Genomic DNA, 14,469 nt, shown 5'->3' with positions numbered 1-14,469 from the left:
CTGTCAGTCCTGAAATGAAAAATAGTGAAAGAAATCCAAGCAGGATGGCACTGAAACCCAGATCTTGAAGAGAGACTTAAAACTTCACTGCATCCACCGTTGTAGAGATGATGGTTCTTGTTCCTCCCACGTGGGTTTGCTTTTCCCCTCCCATGGATGGCTCCGTGGCTGAATTCTTTTCTTCTGGTTTTTGGATATGAAGAAATATATGGATGCAAACGCTCACCCAGTACGTGCTGACATTCGTGAGCAGCCCTATAATAAGGCAGTTGGCGTGCTTTGGGAAAACAGCTGGTGTAAGAAGAAATTTGAATTTCTATTGGGCTTTTAATGAGGATAAAAAACAAAGCAGTTTTAATACTCAGAGATCTTTACATGGGCTTAAAATACCTGATCAGAGTAATTTTCAAGGGAAAATGAAGCATCATTATCCTTTTAAATGGACTTTTCCCATGGCTGTAGCAGCTGATAGTGGTGGAGTAACTCGATCCAGAGTTATGACCCAAACAAATTGAAAATAGGGGGTAGGTTTCCATCTGACCTAGCACCAAGGCATCTATCTCTTAAATTTATCTTCCATTGGCTTGTTGTGCTGCTAAAACGAATTCAGGCTTGGTTTTGGCTAGGAACTTGGCAAGAGGGTTGAAATGGAGAGCAGAAAGAGCCACGGTTGAGACCAAGTGGGTGCCTGTATTGACCCAACTCTTGGAAAGGAGCCAAGCTCCTCATCAAGGGGAACCTCAGCAGCAAAATTTCATCCCCTGCTTCCTTGTAGCTCAGTCTGCTGAGCCCCGGGACTGGTGAGGCTCAGGGTTTCCCCATCGTGAGCACTTGAAGATGGAACTGAGTTCAAATAGTGAGGACACTGAGCAGTCACACCAAGGGTGTCCTGCCTAGAGACGTGGATAGTCCCATGGCAGCAGCACGGTCCTACCCCAGCTCCTACCAGCTGGTGGGGAAGGCAGCCATGGCTCAGGCAGGGACAACCTTGAGAGAAGGAGATGAAAAGTATCAAAGCAACACACAGATGAGTTTTACCAGCAGCACTGTTCAGAGCAAGCAATGCAAGCAGAACCTTGCTAATACTGAAATTGAGATTGCTGTTAGAAACCTTTCTTTGTGCCATCATTTCAGATGGTAGCACCTGGTGAGGTACTTGTTGCTCATTTCTGTCTTTTTTTTTTAAAAAAGTTAGGTTCTTCAAAGTCATCATACGTAGCTACGGTCACTTCTGATCTCATAAGTCAGGAATTATCTTCAGAGTGGCCACTTTCTGGGGAAGACTTAGAAGAACCTATAAGACAGTGTGTTTTAGCAGGAAGATCTTGAGCTGGTGCTCAAAGTTACTAACAATTAATCAGCAGCATTTCAGTGCTCCAGAAATTAATGTGGAGAAATGAGGTGCAAGATGGCACCTTGTGAAGGCTTTGCTGGAGCTGGCAGGCTCCGTTCTCCTCACCGTGGGGACAGCAGCATCAAGGACAGTGACATGAAGCGAGTCATCCTTTTTAGTTTTCCTATATCTTTTGTACTGGAGTAGAAGGAAAAGTTTAGTTTCCGTGTTTTCATCTTTCCCTCAGGATTGGGTTTGGTTGGGTGCCAAACGTTCTTCCAAACGACCCCAGAGCAGCTTGGAAGGTGAATCCTAGAAAGTTAGGACAGGTAGCAGAAGCTGTGGGTGATCATTTACTCCCAAAAACCTTCCGTGGTGCAGTGTGATTCTTACCGAGCTTATCTGCTTTATATTTGGAGTGGGGGTTTTTTTGGCTTCCTGTTTTCCAGCTGTCATCCCTGTACTTGGCCATGTGAGGGGATTCATGGTGGTAGCACAGAGATGCTTGGACAGAAGTGGGATGCTGAGGGGATAGAAAATCACATGCTGTGACAGTCCCTGCCCCTCCGAGTGCGCGATCTAATTAAGACAGACAACAGATGGCTGTGACAAACAGATGTGGGTGAGCACCAGGTAACAAGGAGATGATTGCAATTAGTGTAATAAGCAGCACATCAGTTATCTCCTGTCTGTTGTATTTTAGCTGAGGTGAGTTTTAAAAGAGCTTGGGAAAACAACAGAGTGGCGTGGTGGATTTTCAAAGGTCTCTTTAGGCATCAAATATTGATTTCCCACAGCTGGAATATTCATTTTCGTCGGGCTAAGGCAAAACCCTTTCCCATATTTTCCCATTCATTTGTAAAACAAATTGGCTGCTGGAATTAGCCCCGGGCTAAAGGGGAATGACTGCTGGGGGTCTGTGAGTTGCAAATACAATAAGAGATGATGGGTTTATTAAAATTCACACCTTCTCTTTGGACCGTCGCCTCTCTAAGGATGATACTCAGTCCGCAGGATGTTGATTTATATACCTCTTCTCCTTCTTTTTGTGTTTTCTAGGAATCATGTAGAGAGCAAGCACTTGCAGAGCTGGCGTGCGGCTGGCCCGTGCTTTCATCCTTAAGGAATTCACTTGGATGAGTGCATTTTTGTTACTGTATGCAAAATTCCCTTTGGCCAGATAGGTTCAATTTTATGGCTTGTACAGCCCGTGTTACCTTTCCAAAGCAAACAATTTCTTGTGGGCGAGAAGGTGTTGGAGAAGCCTGGATTTGGAGAGCAAAGCTTGTCTTTTCCATCGTGCAGTATGGAAAAGTTGCTAGTGCTCAGAATTAAAATGACAAGAAAAACGGGGCCCTCGAAGGTGGGATTAATGTCCTGTCTCCCTACCACATTAATATGAGGTTCACTCCTTCCTGTGGCGGCCCTGCAGAGGACACGGGTCTGTAGGATCTGTGGGGGAAGGACTTGATTCTTGGTGCTGGCTGGCCCACCGTGGCCACCATGGGTGGTTGTGAAGCCAAGGGCTACTCTTATTCCCCATGGGCAACCAGCCTCTTGGTATTTCCTACCTTATCTTCTGCAAAACCTTCTGGGATGGGTTGGGCTTCTCTGTTAGGGGCAGGGAGCAAACCTATGGGGGTCTACAAGGTTGGGAGGAGACCTTCAGCTCTGTCCCCATCTCCTCATTTAGTCCTGAAGAGCAAAGAGCTCCTGGGAGGTTTGGTGCAAGGTTGTGGATCGCTGCTGGGCGATGCATGGCCGGGCTGCTCTCTGCGTGCCGGGGCTTTGCACTTCCAGGGTGCCCTTTGCAAGAGGACTCAGAGCAGTTTGTAAATATTAAGTCAATTAATTCCCAGGGTTGGCCAGCACTCAGGAAGCTGCTTGTTCAATAGTCAGGAGTTCTCCATCCTTGTGTAAAAAATTAAAAACTGTTTGTGTTGATGGAGTCTGACCCAGTAGACAGCTTGGAAGAAATTAAATTAAACTCTGACTTGTTGTTCCCTGCATCACAGCCCCAAAATCCAGAGCCTGTGCATGTCACCCTCTCCAGGAGCTCCCTGGGCTGCAGCCACTGTCCCTGCCATGGGAGGGTCTGGACCTGCAGGACCTTGGTTTGTGTCTCTGCTTCCCTCTGCAACCTGGGAAGAGTCCCCATCCCGCTGCCGCAGCCCCCCAAGGAATGGGAATAATGAGGCAGAGAAGTGAAATTCATCTTCAGAAACATTTTTAGCTGTCAAAACGTTAAATCTTTCATAATGTTAATCTCTTTCAGACCAGTTGGGTTTTTGATTGGTAGCTTTTAACCTGCATTGCATCATTGATGTTTAAACTTACCTCCCTCGTCAGATAGAGGGAGTGGGGTATAGAAATGACCTGCCGGGGCCACCCGACCTGCTGTGGACCTTTCTCCTCCGTGCCAGCAGCAGTGGAAAGCTTCTCCTGAAGGGTGTAGGCATCTCACGCGTCCTCCCTGTCCTCTGCCCCGCAGGACCGGCAGGTGGGTGCGGATGCAAGGAATTGAGACGGCGGGCTTTCGCTCCACCGCATCCCCGAGCTGACAGCTTTTATTAGCCTGCTGCCTCCACAGAGCCAGTGATAATTAAGATTTCTGCACGTCCCACTTATCTCCTAGGAAAGAAAGCAAACACCAGCCCTCCAGGCTGGACGGACGCAGGGACATCAGAGCATGCTGCTCTCTCCCTGAATTCATCCTCCTCCCAATACCACAGGCTCAGCTTAAAGAGGCGCTGTGAGAATAAGCAGAGTGGATCTCACCTCTAGTTTTCCACCCCCCAAGGCCAGTGAAAGTAAATCTTTATTCATCAGCTCCCTCCTCTTACAGCCCTATTGACCATGAAGATGCGGGCTCAAGGTAGGGTTGCAGCAAGCCCTCCTGGTGACCTTGAGCATGTCCCATCCAACCTTGACTCAAGCATCATCGTTATTATCATAATGATGGAAGTATCGTTTGATGTCGAGAGGGGATGTTCTGGCCAGGATGGGTAATGGGAACCAAGAGAAACCCAGTTGTCTGCGCTTCCCGGGCTGTGCAACGCATGTTGGGTTGGGTGTCCTAGAGCCAGAGGGTCCATCTGGCAGCATCTCCACAAGGCTCAGGCAGAAGAAGACGGAGGGCTCGCAGGCCAGGTGAGAGGCAGAAAGAAACGGAACAGGGAAAATGGGGTAAGGTACCAAGAAAAGAGGATTTAGTTGGAAGGCAGATGTCTCTGCAGGCTGGAGTGATGGCATATGGATACAGGGATTTCCACCACCCCCCAGGGAGTGTTGCACAAACCAGATGTGACATTTGGTTTTGACAACTTCAGCCACCAAAAAACCGTTTAATCAGGACTTTGCATCTCTCTCTCTTTTTGTTGGAGATGAGGTCAGAAAAAGAAGTTCTTTTTAAAAATCCCACCCCAAAACTAACACCACATGCAGTAGGTTAGCAAGTGACTCACTCTTTCTCACCCGTTGCCTCTTCTCTATCCACATCACAGCTTCAGCATTTCTTCTGTAATCTGCAGAAGTTCAAAAAATAAAAATCAAAACTGAGGTTTGTTCTGATCCCGGCGTTGAGAGGAGCAGCTGATGATGAACTTGTGAGGGGAACAATATAGACGTGTCCTTGCGACACTCCAAGTATGCTCTTAATTACCTCTAATTGAGATTGCGTATGCACAGATGGGTTATATTTTGATGATAAATAGCTGTAATATGAGGGACTTTTCCAACATTGTCATTTTCTTAAAAACAGCCAACTAATTGTGTTTCTCTCTGATAGATGTTAGTGTTATTTTGTAAGCGATGTTTTGGGTCAAATTCATCCAAAATGTGGGAAATACATTTTAGAAATAGGCAGTTCTATTAGAATTAAGTATTCAGTGGCCAGCTCCCATCTTCCACGCTGTCAGTTCAAATCATTCAGGCTATTTGTGTCTGCTGGAGGTAGCGATGGCCATCTTTGGGAAGCTATTGGAAATCCGTTGGCATTATTAAGAGAGCAGAAGCATTAAGCCATAATCATTCACATCCTTTTTCTTTTTTGTTATTTTTGTTAATGTGGAAATTGCATTCATGTCATGATCCCCAAGGTTGTGTTGGAATATTGATGTTGGCTGGTGCTTCATAACCCATGTCAAGGCTCTGGTCTCTGCTAGGATATTTGTTAGAATCCCAAAAAGCAACATCTTCAGGTAGACGCTCCAGTATGGCATGTTGCAGGACTGATGGAAGAGGAGAGAGTATAAGGTTGGAAATCAGAGGTAATTTCATCTGCCTGGCTGTCAGCAGGTCACTTTGGCTCTTGTGCTTCTTATCCGTTCCCCCTCTCCTTTGCTTTTTCTTCTGATTAGTCTCTTTGAAACTAATTAGGCTCTGGTGAGCAGATGCAGTGGTGCACCAGGGTGCTGGTAACAGGAGGGGCCAGGGACTAGTGCTGTATCCAAATCTGTGGGCTAAGAACCAGGGGAGCAACAACAAGATGGATATAGAATCACAGAATCATCTCGGTTGGAAGAGCCCTTGAAGCTCCTCCAGTCCAACCATGAACCTCACACTGACCGTTCCCAACTCCACCAGATCCCTCAGCGCTGGGTCAACCTGAGTCTTGAACCCCTCCAGGGATGGGGACTCCCCCCCTGCCTTGGGCAGCCGATTCCAACGCCCAACAACCCCTTCTGCAAAGAAATACTTCCTAAGAGCCAGTCTGACCCTGCCCTGGCGCAGCTTGAGGCCATTCCCTCTTGTCCTGGAGCTTGTTCCTTGGTTCAAGAGACTCATCCCCCCTCTCTGCACCCTCCTTTCAGGGAGTTGTAGATATGGAGAACCACCTTCAAGAAGCTCCAAACCTTTGGCCTTGCTGGTGGCTTGAGTTCAGCCCTGGTTTAGCTGGAGCCAGGGACCTGCGGCCTGTCACAGGTGCTTGCTTTGCTGCTAAACATGGTGCGTGTCACAGCTTTGCTCACCTACACCGCTGCTGCTGGACCGCGGACTTGTACACCAGCAGCATGCAAGACCAAGCATGAAGCTGTTGGTTGCAATGATAATATCCATAGTTGGTGAAAAAAAAAACACTCAGAAAAAAACCCCATGACACGGGGTTTCTTCAGAGCAGCAGGTTCAGGGCATCTTTGGGATGAGACATCATCCATGTGCGCGTGGAGGAGGACAAGAGGCCAGCGCATGTTGTGTTGACGCAACACTTAGGTCTTGCTCCTGCCATGGTCAGATGTCTCCCAGGAAGCCCTGGTGAGCGAACAACGCTGGTGGGGACACCAACAGCATTTTATACTGTCCCTTAATATATTTTTTTTGTGGCTTGTGACAACAGAGGAGCGATCGGTTTAGCAGCTGTCTGCATCGGAGAGCCCCTGTATTAAACCTAGAAAGTGCTTCCCCCCTGCTCTCCCTGACTGAACTAATTAGCTTGTTTTCATTAAAACTGGCTGGATGGCCAGGCCCAAAGAGAGGTGGTGAACGGAATTAAATCCAGTTGGTGGCTGGTCACAAGTGGTGTCCCCAGGGCTCAGTACTGGGGCCAGTTCTGTTCAATACCTTTATCAATGGTCTGGACGAGGGGATTGAGTGCACCCTCAGTACGTTTGCAGGTGACACCAAGTTGGGTGGGAGTGTTGATCTGCTCGAGGGTAGGGAGGATCTACGGAGGGGTCTGGATAGTCTGGATCGATGAACTGAGGCCAGTTGTATGAAGTTCAACAAGGCTCAGTGCTGGGTCCTGCACTTGGGGCACAACAACCCCCAGCAGCGCCACAGCCTTGGGGCAGAGTGGCTGGAAAGCTGCCTGGCAGAAAAGGACCTGGGGGGGGTTGGTCGACAGCCAGCTGAACAGGAGCCAGCAGTGTGCCCAGGTGGCCAAGAAGGCCAACAGCATCCTGGTTTGTATCAGCAATAGCGTGGCCAGCAGGACTGGGGAAGGGATCGTCCCCCTGTGCTCAGCACTGGTGAGGCCGCACCTCGATGACTGGGTTCAGTTTTGGTGCCCTCACTGCAAGGAAGACAAATTTGATGCTGGAGCATGTCCAAAGAAGCAGCTGGTGAAGGGTCTGGAGCACAAGTCTTGTGAGGAGCAGCTGAGGGAACTGGGGGTGTTTAGTCTGGAGAAGAGGAGACTCAGGGGAGACCTTATCTCTCTCTACAACTTTTTGAAAGGAGGTTGTAGCGAGGTGGGGGTTGGTCTCTTCTCCCAAGTAACAAGCGATAGGACCAGAGGAAATGGCTTCAAGTTGCACCAGGGGAGGTTCAGATTGGATATTGGGAAGTATTTCTTCCCCGAAAGGGTTGTCAAGTGTTGGAACAGGCTGCCCAGGGCAGTGGTGGAGTCACCTTTCCTGGAGGTATTTAACTGATGTGTAGATGTGGTGCTTAGGGACAGGGTTTAGTGGTGGACTTGGCAGCATGAGGTTAACAGTTGGACTCGATGATCTTAAAGGTCTTTTCCAACCTAAACGATCCTGTGATTCTATGATTACCATCCTGCCGTCCTTCGTCTGCCTCTGTTTGCTTTTCTAAGCCAGCAGAATATTAACGTTTTTACAAGAAGCCAGTGTTTAGAAATCAGGTTTCCGGTGAAAGGGCCCCGAGCACGGGCAGCAGCAGGCAGGACTGCCTTTCACCGGCAGGCCAAGCCTTGCCCTCCGCGGGGGACATCAACCCCTGCTCTTGCCCTGACCCAACAGGGCTTTCAAACCGAGTCATCCCTGTTATTTTTAGACCAAATGACATTTTTTGGCTTGTCAGCCCTGGCAAGTTTTGCTGTAAAATAAACTACTTTTACAATAAAAAGAAACATTGAATGTATTACATCAAGGGCTTAACTCAAGCCAAAGATTTTAGCTAAGGCTGCAATGTTGTCCTTAGTTCACCTCTCTAGGGCATATGGTCACTCTTGCCAAGCTGTGGTCCTGCAGTGGAGCATCCCGGTGGGACGGTTGACTTTACCTGCCATATCCCCCCTCATTTTTTCTCTTAATTCAGCCACTGAGAGGAAAGTTGAGGACCTGTAAGAGCAACGCCACTTACAGAGACTCAGTGTTTTGGTGAGAGCAAGTTAAACCTTCAAGAAAGTGGTTTAAACCCCGGGAAGCTCGTCTGAAACCTCAGCGAGCCCTTCTCACTCAGAGCAGATGATGCAGCACTTTTAGTTTTCCAGTCTAAATTTTTCAAGAGTTTGCTTTTTTTCCCCTTCCTTATATTTGCTTTGGCATCTTTCCTTCTTGCAAACATGCCAAAAACGCGGGGGATGAACTCGGATCCCTGGTCATGGCTTGCTGGCATCTGCTCAGGGTTTCTGATTTTGGTGGACGAGCTCTCGTGCCTGCAGCATCGATCACCTGCACTAATATTGGTAAAATGATTTCAGGAACCGTGTTCGCCTTAGCGCCTGTGACGCAAGCGTTAGCAGAAATGCCTGTGTGCTGCAGAAAGACAGGCTCTTTCCCTGTAGCACCGTGTTAAGTGCAGATATTTCATTTATTTTGGAGTAGAAGTTTTCAACGCTGAGCATAGAGGTGAGTCACTGGGGAGGTGGTGAGCCAAAATGTGTAACACCCTCCTGCACACCTCAGTCATAGGAGATAGCGAAGCTGGTAATGCTGGTTTTCACAGAATCATCGAATCACAGAATAGTTTGTGTTGGAAGGGACCTTACAGCCCACCCAGTTCCACCCCCCTGCCCCGGGCAGGGACACCTTCTACTAGCCCAGGTTGCCCAAAGCCCTGTCCAACCTGGCCTTGAACCCTTCCAGGGAGGGGGCAGCCACAGCTTCTCTGGGCAACCTGTGCCAGGGCCTCACCGCCCTCACAGGGAAGAATTTCTGCCTTAGATCTCATCTAAATCTCCCCTCTTTCAGTTTAAAACCGTTCCCCCTCGTCCTATCCCTCCCCCCTGATAAAAAGTGTCCCCTCCCTTTCCTGTAGCCCCTTTCAGTCCTGGGAGGCCGCTCTAAGGTCTCCTCGGAGCCTTCTCTTCTCCAGCTGAACCCCCCCAACTCTCTCAGCCTGTCCTCACAGGGGGGTGCTCCAGCCCCCCAAGCATCTTCGTGGCCTCCTCTGGCCCTGCTCGAGCAGGTCCATGTCCTTCTGCTGTTGGTGCCCCCAGAGCTGGACCCAGCACTGCAGGGGGGTCTCACCAGAGCGGAGCAGAGGGGCAGAATCCCCCCCCTCGCCCTGCTGCCCACACTGCTCTGGGTGCAGCCCAGCACACAAGTGGCTTTTTGGGTTTTAATACAAACACTGGGGTCTTCAAGCAACCAGGGAGCAGAGGAGATGCTCATGGCTGTGTCCATCCCTCTGCCCTGCTCTGAGGTCAGGAGGAGCTGGTCTGCAGATGTAGTTTGGGACTCAGAGGACTTACAAAAGCTGGTGGGACTTCAATCATCACCTGTCTGAGCGTGAGGTGAGCCAGCGCCGATGGTGTTTGATGAGTGGATGCCTTGTGCCAAGCTGGGCAGCGGGTGGGAGGTGCTGGACCACCAAAGGCATCTCACGGTGCTTTCTGGCAGGCTGAATAAGCATGGTGGGAATCTGGGCTGTGGGAACTGTGGATGTGCCTTCTAGGGTTCGTTTTATCACAATCTGTCAGCAGTGTAATGCTCGTTAAAATTCCAGCTTTTAAAAAGTAATGGAAGAAATGAAAGAAATTAAGATTAAGAACTTAGTCCTTTTACTCTCTAAACTACTAACTTCTTGTCCAGGGTACTGTTACTTATTTCTCAGGGATTGTGTCTTCTCACAATCAACAACACTTCTAAAATAAATAAATAGTTTGGAGGGTAGGAATATCCAGTATTGAATTATTGTGGTTCCTGGAAGAATCACTGAATGGCTTCGGCAAAGCACGGGAAGCAACATGCATAGCTGATTTCTTTTCTAGAGAAGCTCTGTCCCTTGATTTAACATGTTGTATGGGATTTTGACTCTGTCCTTTAGATGAGTTTAGTTACATTTAGGCAGTTGGAGTTCTGAGTTCGGAGAGTGTCCCGGTCTTTGGCCAAACCCTTTAAACATCCTTCAAGATGAAGTGTCCAGAAAGAAACCTTAATTGGCTTTCTTGTCCTTTTTGGGCTTACATAGTATTTTATTCACTTAAATATAAAAAATATAATTCATAATTAAGGAGAATTAGCATGTGGGATATTGCAGTGTTACAATCCTCATGACTTCTGGACCTTCTTTAGTTGCTTAGACCTCTCATTTGCCATAGCATGGACTAGTTTACCCAACATCTGATGAAATTGCACCCTAAAAATAAGGGTGAAATGTCCATGTGTTGGAGAGAGCTGGATCCCAGAAGGTGCCCAATGTTGGGACCATCCAAGGACTGGCCATGGTGGGAAGCTCTTTGCCGGGAGAAGGTTGGGGCTGGCAGGACCATACGTGGGAGGCAGCCTCAGCGGGAGGTGGGGAAGGGATTTGTGGGAGGCTGTCGCATCCCGTTAAGAGATGAGTCAGTTTGCAGCTCTAATTAAAGCCCAGGCCGTGTGCTGAGGGGAAAGGAGGTGGTGGGGGAGCAGGAGTGCAGACACAGTGCAAGGGGTGGAGTGTCCTCTGCCAGCCATGAGTCAGAGGAACCGAGGGGAGATGGCAGAGGAGCCAAAGATGGGCTGGACGAGAAGGCAACAAAACAAAAGCCATCAAATACACAAAAACAAAGCACTGAAACAGTCTGTGTTTAGGTAGTTGTTAAAATGTTGTAAGGCCAGGAAGCTAAAATCGGGGGGGATACAGGGAAGAACTCAGCCTATGGTGTAAGGATGATGGTGCTGGTGGTGAGGGCTCACTTGGCCAAATGGCGATGAGGGGACACCAGAAGGAGGGTAATGTGATCACGTGTTGTCTTCCCTTTGCACCGTTTCCTTCACAAACGAGGCATTGATTCAATAAGAAAGCCTTGTGTTGGGTTAGTTACCTCTTCAGAGGTCACTTGGTCCATGTTTTCTGTCTCTGCCACGGAGGAACCGCTCCTGCAGCTGCAAAAAGCTTGTCCTTACCCTGTCTCTCTTCGGTTTCAGGTGCAAAGTAGGTCAACCAACATGAGTGGCCTTGGGGACAGCTCAACAGACCCTGCCAACCCCGACTCTCGGAAGAGGAAAGGCTCGCCCTGCGATACAGCCCAGAGGTACGTGCACGGCTCCCAATCCGTCCCCTGCCACGGCTACTTTGTCATTCCCACTGTGTCGCTCCGTCCCGTCTGCTCGAGCAGATGGAGCCGGGTTTCAGCCACTTGGAAATGTTCACACTTCCCACCAGAACTTCGCTTTGCTTTTAGCAGTGGCTGCGGTGGAAGAGGGAGCATGATGGAAATGCGGCTCCCCATCTGCTCGGCTTGTTGTTAGGTGGCAAATGATGATTAGAGGCTCGTTATCAAAGTTAATGTATTGATTTTGTAAATTGAGAGCACTCAGAGCATCAGGAAAGCTTTCTTGGGGTAAATTTGGGGCAGATACTTCTGCAAGGTCTGCAGATCATCTCAAGCCTTCTGCCTCTTCACATCAGATTCCCAAGAAATCCGTGGTTTTGTAATATGCAGAAACTCCAGTGGAGACCCTCTTGTCCATAATGCAATTACAAAACATAAAATACTTCTGTCTGAAATATCTTCATTTCTGTCTGCTGATGCAGGTTGCTTCAGAGCTCAGCTCCCTGCAGAAAGGCACCTTTTGCTTATGACCGAGCCTTCTGTCCCAGCTGCCTTGCCACCTGATTTAGCCCAAGAAGCCCTGGGTAGAGGCAGTTGGGATCTCCTTCTGCAGGCTTTTCCAGGCTCCCTCTGAATCCTCTGCATCTTTTTCCATGGCGATATAATCTGTTAGTAAGGGTGAACGTACAGTGCTGCTGCCGACTCCGTGTCTTTGCTGCCTGGGCTGCTGTTTCGGTCATCGCAGAATATTCACAGAATCCCAGAATCATTCAGGTTGGAAAAGCCCCTCGGGATCATCAAGTCCAACCCTCAGCCCGACTCTACAAAGTTCTCCCCTACACCACATCCCCGAACAGCTCATCCAAACGACCCTTAAACACACCCAGGGATGGGGACTCCACCCCCTCCCTGGGCAGCCTATTCCACTCTCTGACCACTCTTTCAGGGAAAATTTTTCTCCTCATGTCCAGTCTGAACCTCCCCTGTTGCAGTTTAAAGCCGTTCCCTCTTGTTCTGTCACTAATTACCTGTGAGAAGAGTGATATATTGATGCAACGAGAAACACCCAGGTGTATTTTCTATCAATTACAGCTCATACATTATATTCTAGACAATAAACGTAAAGGCTACGGTGTTGCGGTAGAGACATTAAATGGTTGTTTGAGGATTTTTGTTTATTGCACTTTTTGGTTGCAATGTCTCCCTTCTGTAGAGTTCACGCACCTTCTTACAAAGGCTCAGTGGTTTGTGGCTTAGCTCTGCTATTAAATTGCAGAAGACTTTTTGATAGCACTTGCAGCTTCTTACTCCTACCAAATTCTTCTGTAATCATGTGAAATATTTCCTCTTTTTGGCTGAGTCATTTGAGTCAGAGCCCTTCAGCCCTCACTGCTGTCTCCAGGCTGGTCTCGGAGCCAGTCCTCACCCCGAAGTGAGTGTGGGGTGAAGCTGTTGGTCCTTGAGTCCCCATGACAGAGCCATGGGTAGCAAGGTGGGCTTGGACACCTCTTCTTGAAGGAACCGTTCTCCAGATGAACAAGCACACACGTGGCTTTGCTTCATCTGGTCTGTTTTCAGAAAGAAAATTTCTTGTGGTTTGTTTCCTAACCCCTAAGCACCCCAAAAAAGCCTTCTGCTGCCAACGCCAGGGGTCTTAATATACAGGGTGAGGAGCAAACTGATCATAGAGAAGCAGAAACTTCTGGATGAAGGATTCTCCTTCCTTGTCCAAGCACAACGAGATTTTACATCCACAAAGCACCTACAAGCATTTTTAGAAGGGCTGACTCAAATACTTGTCGTTGGGTTGGCCATCCAACCCCTAACGCTGGAGCTGAAGCATGTTACCAAAATCCAGAAGAAAAGTCCTCGCCAGTGCTGCGTCGTCCTTCTTTCAGCCCATCTCCCAACTCACAGCGTGGTGGGGAGGGACCTCATCCTCCTCCCCAGGTTGGCCAGAGTCCTCTGGAACATACTCCAGAGTGAAGTGAACTTCAAAACTCCTTTGTTAAAACCTGGGAGGTTTAACTGTTGCTTTTGATGATACTTGGGAGTCATAAAGAACAGCCCACTGCTGTAATATTCTCATGATGCTTTTATGTAAGGAAAATTGGCCAATTCTCCCTCCTACAATTTGAAAGTTGCCACAGCAACAGTGACATTAAGGGTTTTCATGAAATGAGCTCACCCACAACAGAGGGATTTTTTTTTTTTTTCTCTCCCCTCTGCTATTGCTTTTTGGTTTGCAGGAAGAGTTAGTTAATTTGACCTTAACTAAAATACTCGCTCAGCTCCTTCGAGAAGCATTTGCCTGCCCATTGCTGGGGAGCGTGCCAGCACCAGTGTCACCGATACCTGTGCAAAAAGAGGCTGAGGTCCATGGGTGAACCCAGCACTTCTGCAGCAGATAAACATCCAACCTACCACTGTCAAGCTGGTTTTGCTGCCTGCAACCCCTTAGTACCTGTTGGCAGCTGCCTGCCAGGGAAGTGAGGGCTCTTGCGCCCACCCGAACCCATTGCAGAGGCGTTTCCAGGTCACACCATGTGTGTCCCGTGGAAGGTCTCACTCATGGACTTCATGGGACCGGTGACCCAGGCAGAAACACAGTTTGTGTTCTCCACACCTGCAGCTGGCTTTGCTTTTATTTTTTCCTTTTTTTTTTTTTTTTTTTTTGATTTTGCTGCTCCACTGAGTTAAAAAGAAGGCGAGTCATTTCTGTCACTCCTCTGGGCAGTCGTGACACCTGGAGGGAAACAGGCAGGAGGAGAAACGAGGTGATGGAAAGTTGGGAGGCAAGGGGAGGTTCATCATGGAGTCTCATCCCTATGGTTGTCAGATTGTCGTGTGAGAGCAAGTTTAGGCAGCAGAAAAATTCCCGAGACAAGGCCTACCTGTCAGACCAGGATATTGAGCTAATAAAGTGGAATTAGGAAAGAATAAAATCTGTGCAGCCTACCTGAGTTGCTCCTTA

The 14,469-nt window shown here is 48.5% G+C and overlaps 1 protein-coding gene across 5 annotated transcripts in view; it reads left to right on the top strand.

Moving 5' to 3' along the window:
• The window catches only part of NCOA1 (nuclear receptor coactivator 1), a 190,189-nt gene that overhangs the window by 108,877 nt on the left and 66,843 nt on the right, over nucleotides 1-14,469 (top strand). For all 5 annotated transcript variants that reach the window (XM_074861273.1, XM_074861271.1, XM_074861275.1 and 2 more), the window contains one exon: nucleotides 11,368-11,474. In XM_074861273.1, the coding sequence (XP_074717374.1) occupies nucleotides 11,389-11,474 (86 nt within the window). In that variant the 5' untranslated portion in view covers nucleotides 11,368-11,388. The remainder of the gene's footprint in view (nucleotides 1-11,367; nucleotides 11,475-14,469) is intronic.

The sequence above is a fragment of the Strix uralensis genome, chromosome 3, assembly GCF_047716275.1.
Source record: "Strix uralensis isolate ZFMK-TIS-50842 chromosome 3, bStrUra1, whole genome shotgun sequence".
NCBI lineage: Eukaryota > Metazoa > Chordata > Aves > Strigiformes > Strigidae > Strix > Strix uralensis.
Note: the sequence above shows the minus strand (reverse complement) of the source record. Positions and strands in the feature narration are given on the sequence as shown.